This window comes from Odocoileus virginianus, chromosome 12 (genome assembly GCF_023699985.2).
Source record: "Odocoileus virginianus isolate 20LAN1187 ecotype Illinois chromosome 12, Ovbor_1.2, whole genome shotgun sequence".
NCBI lineage: Eukaryota > Metazoa > Chordata > Mammalia > Artiodactyla > Cervidae > Odocoileus > Odocoileus virginianus.
Window position 1 is genome coordinate 53,650,506 of NC_069685.1, and position 24,390 is coordinate 53,674,895.

The window sequence follows — 24,390 nt, forward strand, 5'->3', positions numbered from 1 at the left end:
CGTTATGACCTCATCTTAAGTTGATTGCATTCCCCCAAACCCTATTTCCAAATAAGGTCACATTCTTACAAATGAAGTCATCTAGGAAACAAACTCACAGACATAGAGAACAGACTTGTGGGCAGTGGTGGCAGGGGAGGAGGGATGTGCTGAATATTGGGATTAGCAGATCCAACTAGTGTATGTAGACTGGATCAGCAACACAGTCCACTGTAAAGAATAGGCAACTGTATTTAATATCCTGTGATAAACCATAATGGATAAGAAAAAACAAATCAGGTCGTGTTCTGAGGTTCTGGGTAGACATGAATTTGTGGGGGACCCTATTTAGCCCAGTACACCAGGTGCCCCCAAGATCTTTGATTCTGAATGAGTGAGCACAGACTACTCATTCCTTTATTGGAAGCATCCTGAGGCTGAATGGAAGTAAGCAGAGGGCTATTAAATATGGATTAAGCACCTTCTAAGTGCTGGGCATGGTTTTAAGCACTTGATTAATCCTCTGAGGAACCAGTGAGGCACAAAGAGGTTAGGTAAGAACTTTCCTGAAGTTTTGCAGCTGACACATAACAGAGAGAGGATGTCAGCCCAGGCAGCATAACTCCAGGGCCTTATTGAATCCGATGGCCACCTCGCGGGGCTGCTGTTTAAATTTTCATTTCGCGGGTTAAGTAAGTAAACAGTCTCAGAGAGGATAGTGGACTCAGCCACCTGCAAAGCTGAGCTGTAAACTTAGGAAGCAGGACCTTGCTCTCTCGAGCGCACAGGCGCCCCCTCCCCACAAGCTCCCACCTTTAATCTTTGTTTTTTCCTTACATGCGTGGAGAAAGTCTTTTGCCTGCCCTCACTCAAGGGTGATATCTAGGAATGAAAGAAGCTAGCAGATGCAAAAAGAGTCACCTGGAGGCTTTGATGAGGCTCCAAAATCCCTGAGCTGGCTCTGAGCATTCACCCATGAAAACCCTTTCAGCCTTTAGAGAATCAAGGTCCTATTGACAAATGCGAAGATGTTGACACGCACTCAAGGCTGACTGCCCGCTCCAAGGTGAAAGGCATATATCAGGCCGGTGAATGTGCTTCCTCAGAGTTCATCAATCCTGCCTTTGTTTTGTGCATAAGTGAGGATGATCACATTGAAGGAATCCATCATTAGGTTGTGTTCCTTTCTACAAGCACAGAGGCACCAGGGAGAGGAGACGGAGGGTGTGGTATGGTCCAGGAGTGCATTCAGAGCCTACCTTGACAGAGAATGGGGGCAGGTGGCGGAGCAGAGAGGCTCTGAAAACATGTCTGATTGCGTCTACACCCATCCATCAACCCTGGGTTCAGCCCCTCTTCCTTTCTCCACCAGCTGTCAATCACGTGGCTTTTTCAAAACCTGAGAAATTTTCACCTTAGGGTTTGGCTTGCTGAGCTTGAGAATTGGGAACCTGGGGCTCCTTTTGTGAGTTTATTTTCCTCTGTGATATCTGCAATCACACCATCTTTGAACACATGCCTTCAGTAGCTCAGACTCAGTCCTCAGGATTAGTCTGAAGATAATGAGCCATGCGGCTGGTTGAACCTGTGCCTACATGACTGACCTTGTGATGCCCACAGGAGTCACAGGCTTGGGCTACCTGTCCCAACCTCCATGCTCACCATTCACCGCACACCTTTGATAAGTAGTTGGGACCATAGTCAATAACCCCAAGATGTTTGGGGCTCCCATTAAGTGGTTCCCTTCTTATACATTCTCAGTGTCTTTGGCCTGCAGCAGCGATCCTCAACCAGGGGCAATGCTGTCTCTTCCCTACCCACTCCCCAGGACACTTGACAGTGTTTGGGGACATTTATATGTGTCATAGGTCGGGGTGCTCTGGCATCTAGTGGGTGAAGACCAGGGATTCTGTTCAACATCCTGTAAGGCACAAACCACCTCCAACAGGGAATTATCTGGCCCCAAGTGTCAGTCATGCTGAGGTCAGGAAGCCCTGATCCAGAGCATCATTCTCAAGGTGCAATCCCCCAACTTCACAGCAGTGTCCGCATCACTTGGAACTCGTTAGAAACACATTCTTGGTCCCCACCCCAGACTCAGTGACTCAGCAAATTTTACCAAGCCCTCAAGGTGATCTGACACATGGAGTTTGAGAACCACTCACCTAGGGCAATGCATTTTATAAAAGGCCAAGAGAAGCCGCTGTGGGCCCAGGTCTCCCTGCATATACCAGAGAGATGCCTCTCTGACCGCAGAGTCCACATTCTCCATCACTCTATCTCTTGGTCCTGTTTGAAGTTGTGCCAGACTACAGATAGCTAACCTTCCACACCAGAGCCTGCATGCTGTGTCCAACTCCTTGCAACCCTAGGAACTGTAACCTGCCAGGCTCCTCTGTCCATGGGATTCTCTAGGCAAGAATACTGGAGTAGCTTGCTATGCTCTCCTCCAGGGGACTTTCTGAACCCGCGTCTGTTACTGGCAAGCAGGTTCTTTACCACTAGCGCCACCTGGGAAGGCCCACATCAGGGCCTAGTGTTGGTCTAAGGATAAAGAATTTGCAAATTGAATGAAAACACTGCTAAACGGCCAGTGAAGGTGAGAGCACACCTCGGGTTTTTCTGGATGTTGTCAGCTCTTGTGGGCTTGTTACATTACGTTGCTTGACTCCACAAAGAGCCAGGGCAGGGTTTCCCTTGGTTTTGATTTTCATGGAATGTTGAATCTTATTCACAGATGCTGCCATGCCTGCCTCATCACTTCAGGATGCTAGATGCATGAACAGATTCCCTTGCTCCCCCATGGGAAATTTCTGATAAAGGAAGTAGCAAGAAATTCCTCCCTCCTCCCTTTTGCTGTGTTGGTAAAGTACTGAACTCTGAGCTGCAATCAACAACTCAATGGAAATGAGTTTGAGTAAACTCCAGGAGTTGGTGCTGGACAGGGAAGCCCGATGTGCTACAGTCCATGGGGTCGCAAAGAGTTGGACACGACTGAGCAACTGAACTAAACTGAACTGAGCTGCAATTTTCTCTTCTGTAAAATAGGATAGGGTCCTGGTCTTTCTGGAGAGTCCTGTACCTAAAATGCCATGCACAGAGTAGACACTTGATAAATGCCCATTTATACTTCTCCTTTGAAAGAAGAGTTGGGAGGCATATGGCCCTGTCAGTTCCTTATTGCTGCAGTAACACATTGTCATACATTTAGTGACTCAAAACCACATGTACATTCTCTTACAGTTTTGGAGGTCAGAAGCCCAAAATGAGTCTTGGGGGGCTAAATCCAAGCTTTGTATGTGCAGGGCTGTTTCCTTCTAGAGGCTCCAGGCAGGTGTGATCCAGGCATTAGGACATAGGTGTCTTTGGGAGGCCATTGCTCAGCCTACAGTGTCTTAGCCCATTTGAGCTGCTGTAACAAAAATGCTACTGATTGGGTGGCTTAAATAACGAAACATTTAATTCTCACAATTCTGGAGGCTGAGAAGTCCACGATCAAAGTGCCGGCAGGTTCGGCATCTAGTGAAGCTGGCTTCCTGATTCCCTCATGCCCATCCTCTTGCTGTATCCTCATATGGGAGAAAGGATCAGGGAACTACCTGGGGTCTCTTTTGAAAGGATCCTAATCCCACTGAGGAGAGTTTCACCCTCATGATCTCATCACCTCCCAAAGGCCCCACCTCCAACTACCAGCCCATTGAGGATAAGGCTTTCACCATGTGAATTTTGGAGGGACACAGACATTCAGTCCATAACACGCAGTGACTAAGGTCGTTGGCAGTTCTATAAGTAAAGTCCTTTGTAGGAGACACAGTAGTGAAAGGGCCCCAGCAATAGGTTTGGTGACAGGGTGATGTTCGGGTGCTACCATTCCTGAGGGCTGGTCCTAAGTTTATGGCAGGTGGGGAGCAGCAAGTACCACGCAGTGTTTCTCAGGGCAGGGCGCCTAGATTAGAAGCACCACAGCACCCGGGAACTTGTCACAAATGCAGATTCCCAGGTCCTGATCCAGAAGTAACTAAATTAGGTTCCCTGGCAGCAGAGCCCAGTTAATCTACATTTTAGCAAGCTCTTCTGGTGATCCTGACGCCTATGCAAGGTTTTTTAAATAGTAGTTTTATTGAAATGTAATTCATATACTTTAAAGTTTACCCTTTTAAAACAATTCACTGGTTTTTGGTATATTCACAGGGTTATTCAACCATCAGTTCAGTTCAGTTCAGTTCAGTTACTCAGTCTTCTCTGACTCTTTGTGACCCCATGAACTGCAGCACGCGAGGCTTTCCTATCCATCAGGAAAGCTCCAACTCCCAGAGCTTATTCAAACTCATGTCCATCGAGTCAGTGATGCCATCCAACCATCTCATCCTCTGATGTCCGCTTCTCCTCCAGCCCTCAATCTTCCCCAGCATTAGGATCTTTTCTGATGAGTCAGTTCTTCACACCAGGTGGCCAAAGTATTGGAGCTTCAGCTTCAGCATCAGTCCTTCCAATGAATATTCAGGACTGATTTCCTTTAGGATGGACTGTTTGGATCTCCTTGCAGTCCAAGGGACTCTCAAGAGTCTTCTCCAACACCATGGTTCAAAAGCATCAATTCTTCGGTGCTCAGCTTGCTTTATAGTCCAACTCTCACATCCATACATGACTACTGGAAAAGCCGTAGCTTTGACTAGACAGACCTTTGCTGTCAAAGTAATGTCTCTGCTTTCTAATACACTGTCTAAGTTGGTCATAGCTTTCCTTCCAAGGGGCAAGCAAGTGTCTTTTAATTACATGGCTGCAGTCACCATCTGCAGTGATTTCGGAGCCCCCAAAATTAAAGTCTCTCACTGGTTCCATTGTTTTCCCATCTATATGCTATGAAGTGATGGGACCAGATGCCATGATCTTAGTTTTCTGAATGCTGAGTTTCAAGCCAACCTTTTCACTCTCCTCTTTCACTTTCATCAAGAGGTTCTTCAGTTCTTCTTCACTTTTTGCCATAATGGTGGTATCATCCTCATATCTGAGATTATTGGTATTTCTCCTGGCAATCTTGATTCCAGCTTGTACTTCATCCAGCTTGGCATTTCGCATGATGTACTCTGCATATAAGTTAAATACACAAGGTGACAGTATATAGCCTTGACATTCTCCTTTCCCGATGAAACCAGTCTGTTATTCCATGTCCAGTTCTAATGCTTGCTTCTTGACCTGCATGCAGATTTCTCAGGAGGCAGCTAAGGTGGTCTGATATTCCCATCTCTTTAAGAGTTTTCCACAGTTTGTTGTGATCCACATAGTCAAAGGCTTTGGCGTAGTCAATAAAGCGGAAGTAGATGTTTTCTGAAACTCTGATGGCAAGAGTAAACAGCGATATTTTAGGAATCAGTGAACTAAAATGGACTGGGATGGGTGGATTTAACTCAGATGACCATTATATCTATTACTGTGAGCAAGAATCCCTTAGAAGAAATGGAGTAGCCCTCATAGTCAACAAGAGCCAAAATGCAATATTTGGATGCAATCTCAAAAATGACAGAATGATCTCCTTTCATTTCCAAGGCAAACCATTCAATATCACAGTCATCCAAGTCAATGCCCCAACCAGTAATGCTGAAGAAGCTGAATTTGAATGGTTCTATGAAGACCTGCAAGACCTTCTAGAACTAACACCCAAAAAAAGATGTCCTTTTCATTATAGGGGACTGGAATGCAAAAGTAGGAAGTCAAGAGATACCAGGAGTAACAGGCAAATTTGGCACAGAATGAAGCAGGGCAAAGGCTAACAGAGTTTTTCCAAGAGAACGCACTGGGTCACAGCAAACACCATCTTCCAGCAACACAAGAGAAGATTCTACACACAGACATCACCAGATGGCCAACACCAAAATCAGATTGATTATATTCTTTGCAGCCAGAGATGTAGAAGCTCTGTACTGTAAGCAAAATCAAGACTGGGAGCTGACTGTGGCTCAGATCGTGAACTGTTTATTGTAAAATTCAGACTTAAATTGAAGAAAGTAGGTAAAACCACTAGACCATTCAGGTACAACCTAAATCAAATCCCTTACAATTATACAGTAGAAGTGACAAATAGATTCAAGGGATTAAATCTGATTGACAGAGTGCCTGAAGAACTATGGACTGAGGTTTGTGACATTGTACAGGAGGCAGTGATCAAGACTATCCCCAGGAAAAAGAAATGCAAAAAGGCAAAATGGTGTCTGAGGAGGCCTTACAAATAGCTGTGAAAAGAAGAGAAGTGAAAAGCAAAGGAGAAAAGGAAAGATATACCCATCTGAATGCAGAGTTCCAAAGGATAGCAAGGAGAGATAAGAAAGTCTTCCTCAGTGGTCAGTGCAAAGAAATAGAGGAAAACAGCAGAATGGGAAAGACTAGAGAGCTCTTCAAGAAAATTAGAGACACCAAGGGAACATTTCATGCAAAAATGGGCTCAATAAAGAACCTATTATACAGAGCGAAGTAAGCCAAAAAAAAAAAAATGCCAATACAGTATAATAACTCATGTATGTGGAATTTAGAAAGATGGTAACGATAACCCTGTATGCGAGACAGCAAAAGAGACACAGATGTATAGAACAGTCTTTTGGACTCTGTGGGAGAGGGCGAGGGTGGGATGATTTGGGATAATGGCATTGAAACATGTATCTTACCATATATGTGAAACGAATCGCCAGTCCAGGTTCGATGCATGAGACAGGGTGCTCGGGGCTGGTGCACTGGGATGACCCAGAGGGATGGGATGGGGAGGGAGGTGGGAGGGGGGTTCAGGATGGGGAACACATGTACACCTGTGGCGGATTCATGTCAGTGTATGGCTAAACCAATACAATATTATAAAGTAATTAGTCTCCAATTAAAAGAAATAAATTTATATTTTAAAAAAGAACAGAAATGGTATGGACCTAACAGAAGCAGAAGATATTAAGAAGAGGTGGCAGAAATACACAGAAGAACTATGCAGAAAAGATCTTCATGACCCCGATAACCATGATGGTGTGATCACTCATCTAGAGCCAGACATCCTGGAATGTGAAGTCAAGTGGGCCATAGGAAGCATCACTACAAACAAAGCTAGTGGAGGTGATGGAATTCTAGTTGAGCTATTTCAAATCCTAAAAGATGATGCTGTGGAAGTGCTGCACTCAATATGCCAGCAAATCTGGAAAACTCAGCAGTGGCCACAGAACTGGAAAAGGTCAGTTTTCATTCGAGTCCCAAAGAAAGGCAATGCCAAAGAATGTTCAAACTACTGCACAATTGCACTCATCTCACACGCTATTAAAGTAATGCTCAAAATCCTCCAAGTCAGGCTTCAACAGTATGTGAACTGTGATCTTCCAGATGTTCAAGCTGGATTTAGAAAAGGCAGAGGAACCAGAGATCAAATTGTCAACATCTGTTGGATCATCAAAAAAGCAAGAGTTCCAGAAAAACATCTACTTCTGTGCAACTATCACCACTCTCTAATTCCAGAACACTTCTATCACCCCCGTAAGAAACTCCTCACCCATATGCTGTCACTCCCTGTTACTCCTCCCTCAAACCCTTGGTGACCATTAGTCCACTTTCTGTCTCTGTGGATTTACCTAGTCTGGACATTTCATGTAAATTAAATCAAACAATATGTAGCCATTTGTGTCTGGCTTCTTTTACTTAGCATAAGATTTTCAGGACTCATTCATGTTGTAGCAGGAATAAGTACTTCATACTTTTTCATGGTCAAGTAATATTCCATTATTTGGATAGACTACATTTTTTTATCTGCACATCACTTGCAGATGTCCATCACTTGATGGACATTTGGGCTGTCTTTACTTTCTGGATATTATCAATAATGCTATTATGAATGCCCAAGCTTGAGAACTACTGAGAAAAAGAATTCATCAGAATTCAGAAATCTGGGTCTTGCTTTGCCAGTTCAGAATATAGAGACTCCTAGAGTTAGATTCACATTAACCAGACTTTTGAGACTGATGTATAAAGCTGAAATGTATGTTTGTTAATGTACAGTGAGAACTCACTGTCACCAGTACTGCATTTCTCAAGGGCCATGTGATTTGCCCATTTCCTGTCTGCAGCCAGATTTTCATTGGGAGGCTTCCTGGTGATTCCGGAATATAGAGTAGGAGGGTTTCCTACATGAAATGTTGAAGATCCCAAGCTGGAATAACCTACTTTTCCTGGACTGGGTAACGAGGAGCACAGGCAGACTGTCCAGGGATGGATCCTGGCCCCACCACTGGAAAACTCTGTGACCTAGAGCAAGTTGCTCAACCTCTCTGAATGTTACTTTCCTTCTCTGTGATTTTGAGATCATAATAATGAAGATCTTATAGGACTATTGTGCAGATTAAATGAGGTAACATCTGTGAAGTGTTTAGCATTAGTGCCTAGTGTGTGGTCCATGAATCGTGGATATGAACACCTTCACAATGATTAATCATCTCATATTTGGGAGCAGGTTGCTATAGGGATTGGAGATAACAGAAGTCCGCTACTGTTATCCGCAAGGTCTGTCTGTGTGACCGTGTGAGGACAGCATTCTTCTGCTTATAAGTGAAACAACCCAAACCTTCACATGTTTAAAAATGAGGATGTAGCAGAGAAACTCCAGGGGCTCAAATGATCTATCGGCCCTTGGTTTCTCTGCATCTCTCCACTCTGTTTTCCTAGTGTGTTGGCTTTCTTCTCAGGCAGGTCCTCCCCACAGGGATCCTTAGGTGGCCCCGGGCACTCAGGTGTGCAACCCACCAACTTAGCTACTCCAGGGAACAGAGGGTTTCCTTAAAAAAAAAAAAAGATCCCAGAGTGTTCTGTGGACTCTGGCCCCTCTTGGGTCACATGCCTGCCCCTGAACCAATCACAGTGGTCAAGGAGTTGGGATGCTTTCAACTCTCCATGCCTGGGTAAATGCTCTGCCCCAGGACTGCGAGGTCCAGCCTACCCTGAACCTCTAGGACTGAGATCTGGAAGGGTTGTTTCCCTGTGGAAAACCAGGCTGCTGCTACTGGAAGAGGCAATAGGCTCTGGTGCCAGCATCCCCTGTCCCCTGGATGGGCTGCGGGAGGTGAGCCAACAGCTGCCTCCTGGACTCTGCTTCTCTTTATGGTCGACTGAGGGCTTCCCAGGTGGCTCAGTGGGTAAAGAATCCACCTGCAAGGCAGGAGACTCAGGTTCGACCCCTGGGTTGGGAAGATCCTCTGGAGGAGCATGGCGACCCACTCCAGTATGCTCTTGTGGGGAGTCCCATGGACATAGGAGCCTGGTGGACTACAATCCACAGGGTCGCAAAGAGGTGGACACGACTGAAGCGACTGAGCACACACACAAGCGTGGTTGACTAAGCTCCTCTTTCAGTCTGTCTTAACATTTAATCTGATTACATCAGGCTCTGGATCTAGATCCCTTCCTAATAACTCTTTGGACAGGGATTCTCAACTATAAAACTGTGGCCATTTAGGGCTGGATAATTATTCATGCGGGGGGGCTGACCTGTGCTTTAGCAGATGTTTAACAGGATTCCCGGTTTCCACCCACTAGGTGCCTGTCACACCATCCCACAGTTGTGACCCTTCCAAATGTTTCCAGTACTTGAGAACCACTTCTTTACATTCATGTTGTTCCACCACCCTCTGATCCATTAGGGGTTGTGCTAGATTCACTCTTGGAGGGTCAGCTTCCTTACCTCCAAGTTCTTGGGGTGGGGGTTCTCTATCCGCCCCAGTACCAACACCACATTGCTGATAAACTGTGATCCTGGTGGAGCAGAGGTCTCCCGTCTCCATGGCCTCACCTTCAGAGCTGCCGCATCAGGACCAGGATCTGATGTCACATCTCCATCACCTCAGCCCCATTTAGAGATGCTTTGGCATGTGGGCGCCCCATCTTGACCTTGGAATATGCTCCATCACAAGGCTGTCTCCACCATGTCTGCAAACTGCAGACAGTGTGACACCTCTTTGGACATCACTTTGAGCATCACAGAACTGAGAGGGGGAGCAAATCTATTGCCTAAAGTTCAGACCCAAACATGCCTGGTGTTTTGGGTTTCTTAAAGTCAGACTGGGGTCTCTCTCAGCAATCTTGCCTGGTCTGTCCCTACTGAGCCCGCTAAGGCAGTAAATTCCATGAAATGACTCCATGTGGGGAACTTCTCAGCAGCCCTTTATTCTATGGACAATTAACTTCTGCCGAACGCTGACTACTGACTACTGGGTGACTGCATAATTAAAAAAAAAAAAAAGTGTCACTCTTCCATGGGGGAAGAATTTCATCTCAGGCAACTCTGAACGGCTCTGATTTAAGATCCATAAGTTCAGTTCAAGGCAATAAATATATAAGTAATGGATGATGTAGTGTGCGAGCAACTTAAGACCCATCCATCACACCCGGGCAAGCAAGGGCTGTGGACACGCTCAGAGAACAGGATGATAGGAGGGGAATAAATGGTCAGAAGGACCTAGACAGTTCTGCTTTCCCCATAACTCACCACTGCTTCTCCAGATTTGTGGCCTCGTTCCCAAAAGAGCTTCCTCCACCCCCTAGTTTTGTCATCTTGGGCCAGAGAGATGGGCCGCTAAGGAAAAAGCAAACAAGAACCTGGGTTGCTCAAGGGGGAAGCCAGACTTGTTGCGTACCTACTTTGTACCACGCACTTGCTTCATATTCCAGTGCCTAATTCCTAAGGAAAGCCCACAAGATGGGTTCTGTCAGTCCCCTGTTACAGAGGAAGAGGTCTAAAGAGCAGAGAACAAAACCATCACAAGGCAGAGTCAGGGATTGGGACTCAGGTCTGTGGCTGTAATTAATGCCACCTTGTCCCTCTGCCTCTCAGGCAAAAGAGTGGGCGAGGGCCCCTAGGTTGCCTGGATGGTGGACCATGCCATCCATGAACGTGTTCATTGCCCATTTCTGGGTCCAGGTGTCAAGCCCAACTTGCAGATCCCAGACTGTTGTCTGCACGTTCCCCCTGCCCCATGCCTGTCACTGATACTGCCTTTTCTGTGGGTCTGTTTCAATGTGAGGCCATTTGTTAATACAACTGAAATTGATGGAGCACAGATTTGACTGTTTTCCTCCCTTCACAGGGACATTTGCAGTGATGGCAGTGTGGGGCCTCTGTCTGTCAATTCTTGTTTTGTCCTCGTTTAAGCCTGAACTGGGTGCAGTAAGCCAGCCTCTTCCAATTAGCATTTTCCTTGAGGTCAAGGAGAACGGCCCTGTATCTGTGTGGTCTGAGATGGCTCTGCATGGCTGGCGGGACCCCCAGCTTCTTCGGGTTTCCAGGCTGCCTCTCCTCTTGCTCGGGGCTCTTCTCCTAGGGAGAGTGCACAAGAAGACCCCCTTGCCGACACTGCTGGTCTCTCCTCCTTTCTGAATATCTGAAGAGAGGCCACAGTGCTCACGAATGGGGCTCTACAGTCCAGGAGTTTTAGGTTAAAATCCCAGAAGGACATATTCCACAGGTGACCTCTGAGCCTCCGTCTTGCCATTTGCAAAATGGGATCGTTAGTACCTACTTCACAGGGTAGATTCTCCTTTTGTTGGTTCATTCATTCTCTCTTCCATATTTGTGGAGATGCCACTTTGTATCTGTCCCTGTGCTGGCTGCTGGGGATACAGGAGGGAATGAAACAGACATGTTATAAAGAATCAGTGTGCTAATATATGTGAAACACTTAGGCCAATGATTCTCAAGCTTGTCTGGGCATTAGTAGGGTGTGAAGAGGTTTTGAAATGTTCAAAGCCAGGCCATACAAACCCCAGCATAATTAAATTGAGGATCAGCAAACTTTTAATTAAAGAGCCAGATAGTAAATATTTTAGGCTCTGAGGGCCATCATGGCTACTCAGCTCTGATAAGTGCAAAAGCAGCTTAGAGTGCAAAAGCAGCTGTAGACAGTGGACATGTTGATGTGCCAATAAAACTTTATTTACACAACAGGTTACAGGCCAGATTTGACCCTTGCACTTTAGTTTGCTGACCTCTGAATTAAATCAGTGCAGGAGAGGAGTCCAGGCATCAGACAATTCCAGGGTGCTGACAATTGGGGAACCACTGACTTGGGCAATGCCTGGGTCATGTTAGCTATTACAATTCCTAGGTTGCAGCTCAGAGAAGTCAACTACCTTGCCCAGTTTAGGGGCAGAACCAGGACAATACCCCTGGTATTTCTAACCCTGAACCCCATTCTTTTGATCATTTTGCTTTTCTGTTTTAAGCTCTTGGAGCCTCAGTTTCTTCACCTGTAAAATGGAATTGATACTAGAGCTCCTTGACACAGTAGCTAAGAGGCTTAAATGTGAACACTGATGTACCTTGCAAGGGGGCCTCAGTGGTGAGAATCAGGAGGAGCTGAAAAATGTTCCAGTGGCTCTGGAAACCATGGGGCCCTGGACAGACACATGGGAAGAAGTTTGAGTGAGGAAGTGGGCTCCGTTTTTGAGCAGATGGGCTTCAATTTGGTCAGCCACCCTAGCTGAGGTCCCAACCCCCATCCAGAGCCTGAGAGCTGGGGCTAGAGCCATGGGTGGGTGGCCAGGGCAAAGTAGAGTACCCGGCTTCCTGGGACCCCCTCCCTGGTCCAGGTGCTGCAGGGCCCTGGAAAAGTGAAGCCTTCATTTACAGGGTTAGGCTTCTGGGTTATTTTAGCTGGAGTTAGCAAGAAAAACCCTTCACCTCTCTTTTAAGCCAAACTCTGAACACATACAGGTGAGTGATTGGCAGCTCCTACTGTCCAGGATCTCACGGTCAAGTGGGTAGTCAGGAGATCAGATGTGTTAGCAGAGGCTCTCGTGCAACAAAGCAAGTGCCCTGGAGAAGTCAGCACAGGATGCTACAGGAGGGGCATGGCAGGTGTGTCTGACCCTGTGCATTCCAGGAGGGCTTCCTGGAGGAACCATGCCTGTGCTGGGTCTTGGAGAGAGTTGGCATGAGTTGGACTAAGAGAAGTAGGGAGGGAATAGAACATACAGAAGAATGTTCTAGGGAGAAAGACCAGTATCTTTGAGGTATAGGGTAGAGGTATAAAAGAGCAGATTCGTGGTGTGAGTGTGACCGAGGAAGAGCTGGGGACAGCAGTGCTGCCAGTGGCAGTTTTCAGGCCAGGACTGGCCCTCAGCACTGTCCTTCTGCTTTCTCAGAGGCTGGGCATTTCTTCCTCTCTGGTCTGGGATCAGTGCAGCCTTCCTACTCACCTGACTTGTCTTGGTCATTTGAGTAGATGTGATGCCATAACAGAAGTCCTGTGATATACCAAGTCTGCCCTCAGGATTGTATTTAAGGGATCCACTACCTTCCCCCTCCAGAAACACCACACATATTTCCTTGCATGCGTGTGTGCTAAAGTTGCTTCAGTCGTGTCTGACTCTTTGCGACCCTATGGACTATAGCCCGCCAGGCTCCTCTGTCCATGGGGTTCTCCAGGCAAGAACACTGGAATGGGTTGCCATGCCCTCTTCTAGGGCATCTTCCCAACTCAGGTATTGAACCTGCATCTCTTATGTCTCCTGCATTGGCAGGCGAGTTCTTTACCACTTGTGCCACCTGGGAAGCCCACATATTTCCTTGTTGATAATTAATTTCCTGAGTACTTCGCAAATAAACCACCATGGACCCACTATCCTGGTGAGATTCTTTTGGATTTCTAGATAGTGTTTTCTTCTTCCCTTTTTGTGTTTTTTAAATCTTATTATATAAAGTGATTTTGACATTTCAAGGAGATGATCCCTCTCCTCTTTCTAGACCATAGGAGTAAAATTATATCAAGGGGAAATCCAAGGGGAAGGTTTGGAATAAGGATACAGGGAGAGAGAAGGAAGATGGGTTTTCTAATAGGTCTCATTTCTAGAATTGAGGGAAAATGGATAATTAGTACCACTCCTCCCAACTCCAATCTGTGTGGTGGTGTCTTATGGAATTAGAGGCCCATTGATTCATTTTCTTGTCATATCCACCCCCTTATCAGCCCCCACTTCCCCCACACTGCCTACACACATCCTCAGCCTACTGTGAATGTCTTAGAATCTCCATCTATCATCCCCACAAGGAAGATAATCACTCGTGTGGCACCCGGGTGTCCCATTGTTTGGTTATGAGGTTAAAAATCCCTGATACACTTTAATAAATTCAACAGTGAGCACATTATAAAATGTAATTAAATGCCTCAGCCATCTTCACTTTATTTACCAGCAATGAAATTTAATTGAGGCCACATGAAAGGGCTGAGATAAATCATGGGTGATGACTCCACGTTTCACGTGTCTACTGGGAGAGGGCGTGATGTTATCCTCTGTCTACGCATGTAATTTATGGGCAGTTCAGGGGATCCCAGCTCAGCAGTTACCTGCTGGGACTCAGACGCACGGTGGTGATGGTCTTTAAAAAGGGGAACGTGATTCTGAAGGGGGGGTGTTACAATACATACATTCTAGTTTTCCCACTGGATCCTGAAGGTAATTCCAGTTTGGTTTCACCATTAAATTTTTTTTTTTTTTACCCAGGCTGTGGGCCAGGAGGGACAGGTGATAGAGGAGAGCTTTGATTCTAACTCATTTGATAGCATCCCATTACCTCCTCTGCACTTTTCTGCCTCTTGCCCCACGTATCAGCCCTCTCTGCACTCACATTGCTTAGCGCCCTCACTGCTCACCTGTCCTACCAAGGTAGGCTTTCACCTGGAGCCACCCCCAGGAGATCACTTCATCTCTTCCCCTCGGCCATGACCAGCACCACCACCTCTCCCGCTGTAACTTACACGTCCTCAAGGTCTTCTCTCTGCTTTGATGAAGTGACAACCGGATAATCGTATTAATTAACCCGGACAGAAGCAGTGAGAGGAGAGGGTTAATTTTCTCCCCTCTGTCTCCATGAGCTGACATAGATTTCAGCAGTGGCATGTAATCAGAGACATTGCCTCATCACAGATTATTCTACCAGGAGACAGTGAGAGCCAGAAAGAAAACAGGCTTGGGGTGAGACTGGGATAGGCTAGAATCTTGGCTGGACCTCTTATTGGTCCTACTCTGCCTGGCTCTTCTCTTCTGTAAAATAGGCATGGAAACAACACACCCCATGCGATGTTAGGATTAGGTAAGCAGAGGGGTGACACCCTGTGGGTCATGAACACTTCGGCTTGGAGAATGCACACCACTTGTCCAAGAATTCCCACCATGTAAATGGCTGGAGTGGGTCTACAACCTGAGCCTTCTGGCTTCAAAGAAAAAAAAACAAACTTTCACAATGTATATGTACGTCAGACCATCACATTATATACTTTAAATATCTTACAGTTTTGTCAATTATACCTCAATAAAAGTAGAAAAGTACTTTCTCACTAACCAGCCAAGGAAATGAGTTACATAGCTCTTAGTCAGGGTTTGACATACTTTTTCAATAAAGGGCCAGGTAATAATTAGCTTTTGACTTTGTGGACCACATTGTCCCTGTCTCAGTTACTCAAACTCTGCTGTTATAATGCAGAAGCAGTCACAATGTGTAAATGAGTGGACATGTGCCAATCAAACTTTATTTATAAAAGCAGGAGATGGGCCAGTCTTGGCCTGAGGGTCATAGTTTGCCAACCTCTGTTCTAAATCATGGTCCCTGGAGAGCTTTGTCAGGTTCTAACTGGTGTGTTAATTCTAGAGGCAGAGTGATGATGACAATGACAAGAACAAGAATGACAATAATATGTCAGGCACTCGGTTGAGCTCTGTTCCAGTTGTATTACCCGCTTCATCCTCCTACGAGGGAGATCGTGTGACCCACCCCCCCCACCTTTCTTTTTTTGCCAGAGACAAGGAAAAACACCTTTCACAAAGGTGAAAATGCCCAAGGCCTCATAGCTGGGAAGTGGCAGAGCTGATGGGTGAACACTGGTCTGCTCGCTTCAAAGTCCCACACTCTCCCGGGCAGCTCGATAACCTGGAGGCCCTTCCCATTCAGAAATGAAGTTTGCTTCCCTGTCTCCAGAATAGGTCTACACTCGGTGCCTTGTAGGTGGCTTGAACCCCATATACATGCAGGCTGGTTTACCCTATACCTCCATTCCCAGTTTTCCTATTTCTAGGCTGGTGGCTTCACCATTGCCCTTTGTTTTCTCCAATGCCATGGGGACCCCTAAGAATCTCCTCTGAAGAGTCTCTTCCTTTAAGAGTGAGCAGCACAACCTTTGCTCATGCCAAGCATCTCTTTATCACTGTCTGTCCCTTCTGCCTTATTGCTTCCCTGCAAGACCCAGGACCCAGGTTCACTTTCATCTACATACTCACCAGTGCTAAGTGGTTCCCCGGTCACCTCCATAGCAATCACGAGCCCCCAGATGATGAAATTCGCATCTTGAGAAGTGGCTTGTTGTTGTCACAGGGAGAAAATTATGTCCATCTACGCCGAGAAACTCAATTTGGCCCTGAAGCACCATTTAGCTGTAACCTTTAGCGATAGCACAGAATGAAAAGACTCTTAGATCTGATGTTTTGAATTGGATATTAAAGCAAATAGAGTTGTTCCCCGCTATGTGAATAATACTGTGAACAGCTTTAGTCAAGGATTGGTCGGCACCTTGGATGAATCAGTGGGATTTTAGCTGGCGGCTTGAACGCTCTAAGTTTTATTAGTTTCAGGAGCCTAAAGAATTTGCTACTCGATTTGAGTGCAGCACCACTGTTAAGTTCTCAGTCTGTCCTGTCCCTGGGCTGGAAGCTGAAGGGCAGCTGGACCTTCCATTTCATTTGTGGCATTTCTGAGGATGAGGCCTGGTGTTGGGCTGTCCTGGCTCAAACCCCAGCTCTCCCGCCTAAAAAGGAGTTAGGAGATCAGATGAAATAATACATCTAAGCGTTTAATCTGAGTCCAGCCATATAGTAGATACTCAATAAATGTTAACCGTTATTATTAATAGTACTATGTGCTCAGACGTCTTTATCTCCATGGAAACGTTTACGGTTAGCATAGCTCCTCTTCTAGCCAACAGAGTTTAGGGACTAGACTGCAGTAGATGGTTTCTTGTGGTCCTGTCCAGCTCAAGGATGCACAATCTGAACAATGATTTTCACACTCGTCTCAGGAGACATAGCATAGGAAGGCAGGATGGTGTGGGGGTGAAAAGCAAGGCTTTGGTTTTTATAGGAAACTGAAGTCAACTCTCAGGTGCACCAAAGACTAGCAGTAAGATGCTGAACAATTAATTATCCTCATTTTCCTTATCTCTGCACTAGGGATACAACCTCGTGAGGTTGTCAGGATTCAATGAAGAAACAGCTCCAAGAGGCAAATCCTTATTTGGGATACATACAAGAAATAAGACTGTGCCTTGCTCCTGGGCCAGCTAGTGGACGGATTACTGATGGATATGGGTTTATTTTTTAAATCTGTATTTACTTGTTTGTTTTACTTTTGGCTGTGTTGTGCCAGCATGGGGATCTTAGTTCCCTGACCAGGGAGAGAACCCAAGTCCCCTGCAGTGGAAGCTTGTAGTCTTAACCACTGGACCACCAGGGAAGTCCCTGGGGTATGTTGTTTTTTTTTTTTCAATTGAGGGCTGCAGTTGAGATCGTGACATGACAGCTCAAATGGGAAAAGTCTGGCCTGGGAGATGAATGGCCTTATAAGGGTCAGGGCTCATATTTTGGACCCCAGCGGGGGTGGGGAGTTAGATGTTGGGGCAAGGGTGGGACCCTCCTGTTGTTGTCGAAGCCTGGCAGGCTGTTCTTCCCTCGGCCGCCAGAGGGAGCGCTTATATGTATAAGACCCCCACACAGCATCCCACTCTGTTTTGATACTTGTTCAGTCGCTCAGTTGTGTCCGACTCTGTGAGACCCCATGGACTGCAGCACGCCAGGCCTCTCTGACCCTCACCATCTCCCGAAGTTTGCTCAAGTTCATATCCATTGCATCGGTGATGCCACACAGCCATCTCATCCTCTGACACCCTCTTCTCGCCCTCAGTCTTTCCCAGCATCAGGGACTTTTCCAATGAGTACTAGACAGTTCCCATTGTTTTAACACAAACCCCAAAGTCCTGTTTTATTTCACTCATCACATGTATCACATTATGTCTCCCCCCATAGACTTAACTCTCCTGTTCACGATACCCACCCCAGATTCCGTTCCTGGCACTTTCAGTGCTCCATCAGTTTCCTGTGACTGCTGTAACACCTTAGCAAAGCTCAGTGGCTTACAAGAGCATAAATGTATCATTGCACAGTTCTGGAGGTCAGGAGCCCAGGACCAGTTTCGGTGCTAAACGGAAGGAGTTTTCAGGGCTGTTCCTTCTGGAGATTCTAAGAGACAAGCTGCTCTCTTGCCTTTTCTGGCTTCCAGAGGCCACTGCATCCCTTGGCACATGGCCTCTATCCATCCTCAGAGCCAGCAGATCTCCACGTCCCCACGTCTCCTCTGACTCTGACCCTCCTGCCTCCCTCTTTCACCTGATTACATCAGACCCACCTGGCTAGTCCAGAGTAATCTCCCATCTCAAGATCCTTAACTTGATCACATTGACAAAGTCTCTTTTTACCTGTTAGGTCATCTTATAATCTCTGGGGATGGAGGGTGGGAAAATTCAACAAAATATTTACTGAGTAACTGCATGAATGATACTTGGAATACACCATGGCATCACTTTCCAAGCCTATGTGGCCCTTTGGTAGGTTTGAACCGGCTGCTTGCCATCTTCCATTTACTCTTCTCAGAAGTAGGAGGCATGGACAGTTACAGGGTGGGTTGAACTCCATGTATCGGGGGAGTAGTCTGGAATGGAAGCATCCAGTTTGTTCCTGTCTGTGGTTTAAATCCCAGTTCAGTGACTTCTAAACTACAGACAGTTGCTTACTGCTTCTAAGCCTCACTATTCCCATCTGTGAAGTAGGGATGAAATTGGCTGTCATTTATTGAGCCCCAGCTAGGTAATTAAAAAAAAACCAAAACCCAGTCTTAGCCTTTACATGCTGTATGACCTTGGACAAATGGCATCCCTTCATGATTTCCTTGTTGGTGAAGTGGCACCGACGGTAACAACTGATGCATCACATGTGCTCATACATGCAGTGTGTGGATAAAATGAGATCACATATGTGAAGGGCTTATTTGGCAATAGTGCTTGGTGCATGGTAATGCTCAACACAAAGCATATTTATTGTTTTTCTTATTTCTCATTTTTAAAAATTCTTATCATTATTCTTATCTCTCTCCTCCTCTTCTTTTTCCTCCTTTTCTTTTGCTTTATCATCAGTCATTTAAAAAAATTTTTTAAATCCCTCCAACTGTTAATCTTTTTTTTTTTTTTTAAATGTATCTATTTATTTATTTGGCCTCACTGTGCAGCGTGTGGGATCTTAGTTCCCTGACCAGGAATCAAACCCATGCCCTCTGCCGTGGAAGCGTGGAGTCTTAACCTTTGGGCCTCCAGAGAAGTCTCTCATCACCCATCTTCACATGTTGTCTCTGGTAAATGTTTTCAAGCGTGTTCCCCATGCCTGACTCCTCCATTAGCCTGAGTTCAAATTCACCAGGTCAGAGCCCAAGTTTTTAATTTTAAAGCTCTATCTACTGTGATGATTTTACTGATATTGGTTCCTTCTATCATGGGTCCTGTTTGTCTGGCTACCAAGGTGTCAAAGACCAAGCCTCCTGGTTTCTCCCCTTCTCTACAGAGGGAGGCACTTCCAAGAGGGCATCAACAGTGGGACCTAAAGGAGGGAAAAGGAGCCCTCCTTCCCTCCAACCCTCTCCCTTTCCATGCCCCATGAATGAAAATATCTGGGAAGAAGTGTCTGTTTTCCTGGTATCTTGCCTCTGGAACGGAAGGCAACAGGGATGGTCACAATTCTGCCCCCGTGTCTGCCTGATTTGTTATCAGAAAATGAGAATAGAAAAGAAGCTGAACAAGCTTCCTTGTTCAGCTATGGAGACATCTTAATAGGCACTTTGACTGTTAAAACAGAAGTTTCTGTATCAGTTTAATTGCTCTAAATGCTGTTTGCCTTCTCTGTTATGATAAGGCCTGAATTTTCATAGATTTTCCTTTTAAACAGTTTTCCTTTGCTTTAAGGCTTGCATTGGGAAGTTTAATGAAATCCAAATGAAGAAAGTAAAGAGAAGATCTCAGAGTTCAGATCTGCACACCCACGGATGAAGCCGTGTGGAGGTTATTATTGCTTGAGACTAATGATGTCGCAGCCACTAAATGTAATTGACGGAATTCACCCCTTCAACCAGATATTAAGAAATGAAACCAAACTACTAAACTTAATTACATCTGCTTTTCTGAGAAGGTGCTGTAATTGAGAATAACAGAATAACTAGGGTACGAATCCAGTGGTGAGATGTGCTTATAATAAAAGAGGATTTGTTCTCTGCTGAGTTGAGCTTCACAAGTACCATCTCAAGATGTTGGGGGGAAGGACAGGGGTGGGGAGATGCCTAGAGAAGTGAAAAACATCTTGATGAGGGTATCTTAACCTTGGCACCATTGCCATTTGGTCTGGTTAGTTCTTTGATGCAGGGGTCTGTCTTGTGTATTATAGGATGTTGAGCAGCGTCCCTGGTCTCTACCTAGTTAGATGCCAGTACCCCACCACCCCGGTTATTTGGCAGTATCTCCAAACAATGCCAAATGTTCCCTCGGGGCAAAACCTCCCTGACTGGGGCTTTTGGAAGGCTCATAAACCCTTGCAGAGTTACTCCTTGAGGATCTACCAGGGCCTGGCTGTGTGACCTTTAGCAAGTCACTGCAGCTTTCTGAGCTCCTGTCTCTTCCTTTGTGCTGTGGGAATCATGAGAACACTGACTGCACAGAGGCATAGCTTCTGGGTATAAGCTGCACAGAATAGTGCCTACCACATATGGAGTACTCAGTATATTCCCTCTTTCTGTGACACTGATCTCAGATTCAGCAAACATGTATTACGTGCTTGCTTTGTCCAAGATGCTGTGCTATGAGACCGTGATGCAAAGAGGAAGGTGTGGTCCTTGTCCTTGTAGGAGTGGCAGAGATATGCAGACTTGTTGGTACTGCCTCGTTCTCCGCCCATGGCAGACCTGGAGAAGGAAATGGCAACCCACTCCAGTATTCTTGCCTGGGGAATCCCAGGGACTGTCTATAGCCACCAGGCTACACAGTCCACGGGGTCGCAAAGAGTCGGACACAACTTAGTGACTGAACAATGACAAAATGGCAGACATTGCTAATCAACCCCAATGCTCTTTCCTCTTGAGCCTCAGAATCCTTCTGAATACACCTTTCTAGACAACCGCTACTAACATCCCATGAGATGAAACCCCTTTGGTGCTGCTACTGATAATTTTGTGGATTCCCCATGAGGAGGCTGTGTATCTGAGCTAGTGTACTAGCTTCCACTCCAGCACGGTCATTCCGCCTCCACACATTCTTGGCCTGGAGAAAGCATTGTAAGAAGTTAGCAGGTAGAATCCTTCCTCCAAAATCTGACTTCAGACCCTGGCTCTCTTTCCTTTAAAATTATTTTTCTTTTTTGATTTTTGTTTGTTTGTTTCTCCCACAAGTCAAAACAAGTTATAAAATGGGCTTGGACTTGATGACATTTAGTTTTTAGTTAACCTGCAGGAGATTCCACTGGCTGTGATTCTGACTGATATATCATGCTGTCTCTCTTCTGGGTTTTCTCTGCCCTTTGGGACTTACAAAATCATTTGCTCTCCCAGAGATGGTCCCAGCTTTACAAGGGCAGAATTGGGCTTTTTGGAAACAGCTTTCAGATGGCTGTCGACAGTGTCATTAGACGGAAGGGAGGCGTGAATGGGTTGGGGTTAAACGCTCCCTGATCGGTTCAGACATGGCCAGCTCCCTGATGAACACGCCACTCCATAACAATTGCTGTGAAAAATGAGGCGTGCATTTGCAGCTCTGAGGACAGGGAACTGGCTCCATCCATCTGGCCTGAGAAATGAGAGCTGGCGTGTGGGTCAGCCACTTCCTTCTTCTCTCTCCTAACTTGTGGAGGCTTCACAGAAAGCACCAGTTCATTTCTGCTGTTGTTTCACACTTCCCTGGGGCCTGTGAGGTCTGCAAGGAGGGTGATGCAGGCAACCAGGCAGTGGAGTGAAGGTGGGGGCTGGTGCTCAGAGGCTATGGAAGGAGTCCTGGAACTCAGTGGTGGAGTGGTGGTGTGGGTCACCGGGGATGTAGCCTAAGGTGTGAGCGAAGAGACCTGATGGAAACAGGCACCCAGTCTAAAGTCCATGTGATTGACTGTGTCTTCCTCATTCCCACTTAGCCATCAGATTATCCATCTGTCTAGCTGTCCATCCATCCATCCTTCCATCCACTCACCTACCAGTCCATCCTTCCATCCATCCATCCACTCACCCACCTACCAGTTCATCCGTCAATCCATCCATCCATCCATCCATCCATCCATCCATCCATCCATCCATCCTTCCATCCACTCACCTACCAGGCATCTGTCTCACCTACTCATCCACCTAGGCATCTGTCCACATTGCAACTCATCTGTCCATCTTCCCACCTAGCCAACCATTCATCCACCCAGCTATCCAAACATCCATCTGTCCATCCATCCACCTACCAGCCCATTCGCCCAACTTCCCATCTGTCCATCTATTGACTCACCTGTCTATCTGCCCACCTATCTACCAAACTTTCATCTATCTGTCTATCAGCCCACCTACGAATTCATCTACCCATCCACCTATCCATCCATCCACCCACTCATCCATCCATTCATCCATCCATCACATATTCTAGCATGAGTTTAAGTTGGTGCGTGGTTAGATATTCTAAATAGTTACTTATACAGAAAATGATATTGGTTTTCCATACAGAGTTTACTTTCAGAAGAAATGTGTTTAAACAAACAAGTCAACGTAATTAAGTTGTACAAGGGCATACAAAAACTAGGAGAGTGGTAGTTGTATGACCGGCACTTGGAATCTGTCGAGTCAGAGCCTTGCAAGCACAGGCATGTGTTCTAGGTCCCTTAAGCCTGGACTCACAGCTGGTGTGCCATCTCCAAGGTGTGTGACCTCGAGCACATGACTTCCTCTCTCCAGGCCTCAGCTTCCTCATCTGTAAAGATGGGATGCGCACAGTCCCTAACTTTGTTTTGAGGATGTAACGAACTCAGGCATGTGAGTCACATGGCACATGCCTCACTCACAGTGAGTGCTTGCTGATGGGAGCCAGGCTCAGTTTTAATCTCCTTTGGCTGCTTTCTTTCCAGGTGCTGACTGGAAGCCTCATTCTGGGGACCTTGCTTGAGTCAAGATAACAGAAGCTAAACCAGTTTTCCACTTTGCTTTGGTTTAGCAAGTGATGGTGGCCAGTGCCCTTCCTGAGGCCAGCAAGCCTGCCTCTTCCTTCCAGGGCTTGGTGAGAGCCCACCCCCACTTCCAGTTCTCTGTGTAACGGGACCTTCTCGTGTCTTCTCTCCCTGCAGACACACTGTCAGTGCCGCGCTGGTCCCCACAGATCCCTCGCAGAGACCTCGGCAACTCCATCAAGCACAGGTAGGCTGGATTCCTGAGTGCATGGGGGGCCCCTTCCCAGCAGGGTGACGGCTGGGGGCTCTGGCCCCAGGGTGGGGAAAGGCAGAGTGTTCTGCCCCAGTTCCTGTATCGTCCTGCTCCTCCCTTCTCTCCTCTGCCAGGTTGAACCTTGATGTGGCAGGGCAATGCCCTGCCTGCTTCTTTTTCACCTGGCTCTTACAAACTTAACACCTAGTGGTTAAAAGCCAGGGCTTTGGAGTCAGACTGACCTGTATTCCATTCCCAGCTAGTAAAGCTTTGCACCCTTGAAGAAGTTACTTCACCTCTCTGAGGCTCAATTTTCTCATCAGATAATTCTGACTACTCATAGCGTGGTCGTGAAGATTAAGTGAGATAATGTATTGAAGTGCTAAGTGAAGGCCCTGGCATGTAATAACCACTCAGTGTTGAGACACGTGCTTGTCCTAATTTTGAGTCTCTGCACCCAGAAGACAAGGTTGCAGGCTGAGGTCAGAGATGCTTACATTCTGTCAGTCCAGAGCTCCAGCCCTGTTGGGTGCAGGGTTCAGTCTCTCCAGGAGCGCCCTTGCCCTTTTCAGGAGGGAAATTTTTGTCTGCTAAGTCACCCGTTACGTGAAGTTAACTTTTCACTTTTTATCGTGTTATCCTCACAATCTGTTCACAAACTCAGTGGGGTAAGTAGTACAAGTGTGGTCACATCCATTTGACAGATAGGGAAACTGAGGCCTTGAATGATTGATTACGTGATGAATCTACAAGCTGACCCGCCTCAGCACTTTGTGTTCTTTTGACTCCACGGCTAAGGGCTTTCTGTGCACTGAGGCCTCTGTGACCAGCAGAGTTCACTCATCCATGGTTTCGTTTCTCTAGTATTTATAGAGAATATCTGAACCAGG

General features: G+C 46.3%; 1 protein-coding gene across 5 annotated transcripts in view; it reads left to right on the plus strand.

Annotated features, from left to right (window-relative positions):
• KSR2 (kinase suppressor of ras 2) overlaps positions 1-24,390 on the plus strand; it is a 470,209-nt gene that overhangs the window by 325,596 nt on the left and 120,223 nt on the right. For all 5 annotated transcript variants that reach the window (XM_070475296.1, XM_070475294.1, XM_070475292.1 and 2 more), the window contains one exon: positions 23,425-23,494. In XM_070475296.1, the coding sequence (XP_070331397.1) occupies positions 23,425-23,494 (70 nt within the window). The remainder of the gene's footprint in view (positions 1-23,424; positions 23,495-24,390) is intronic.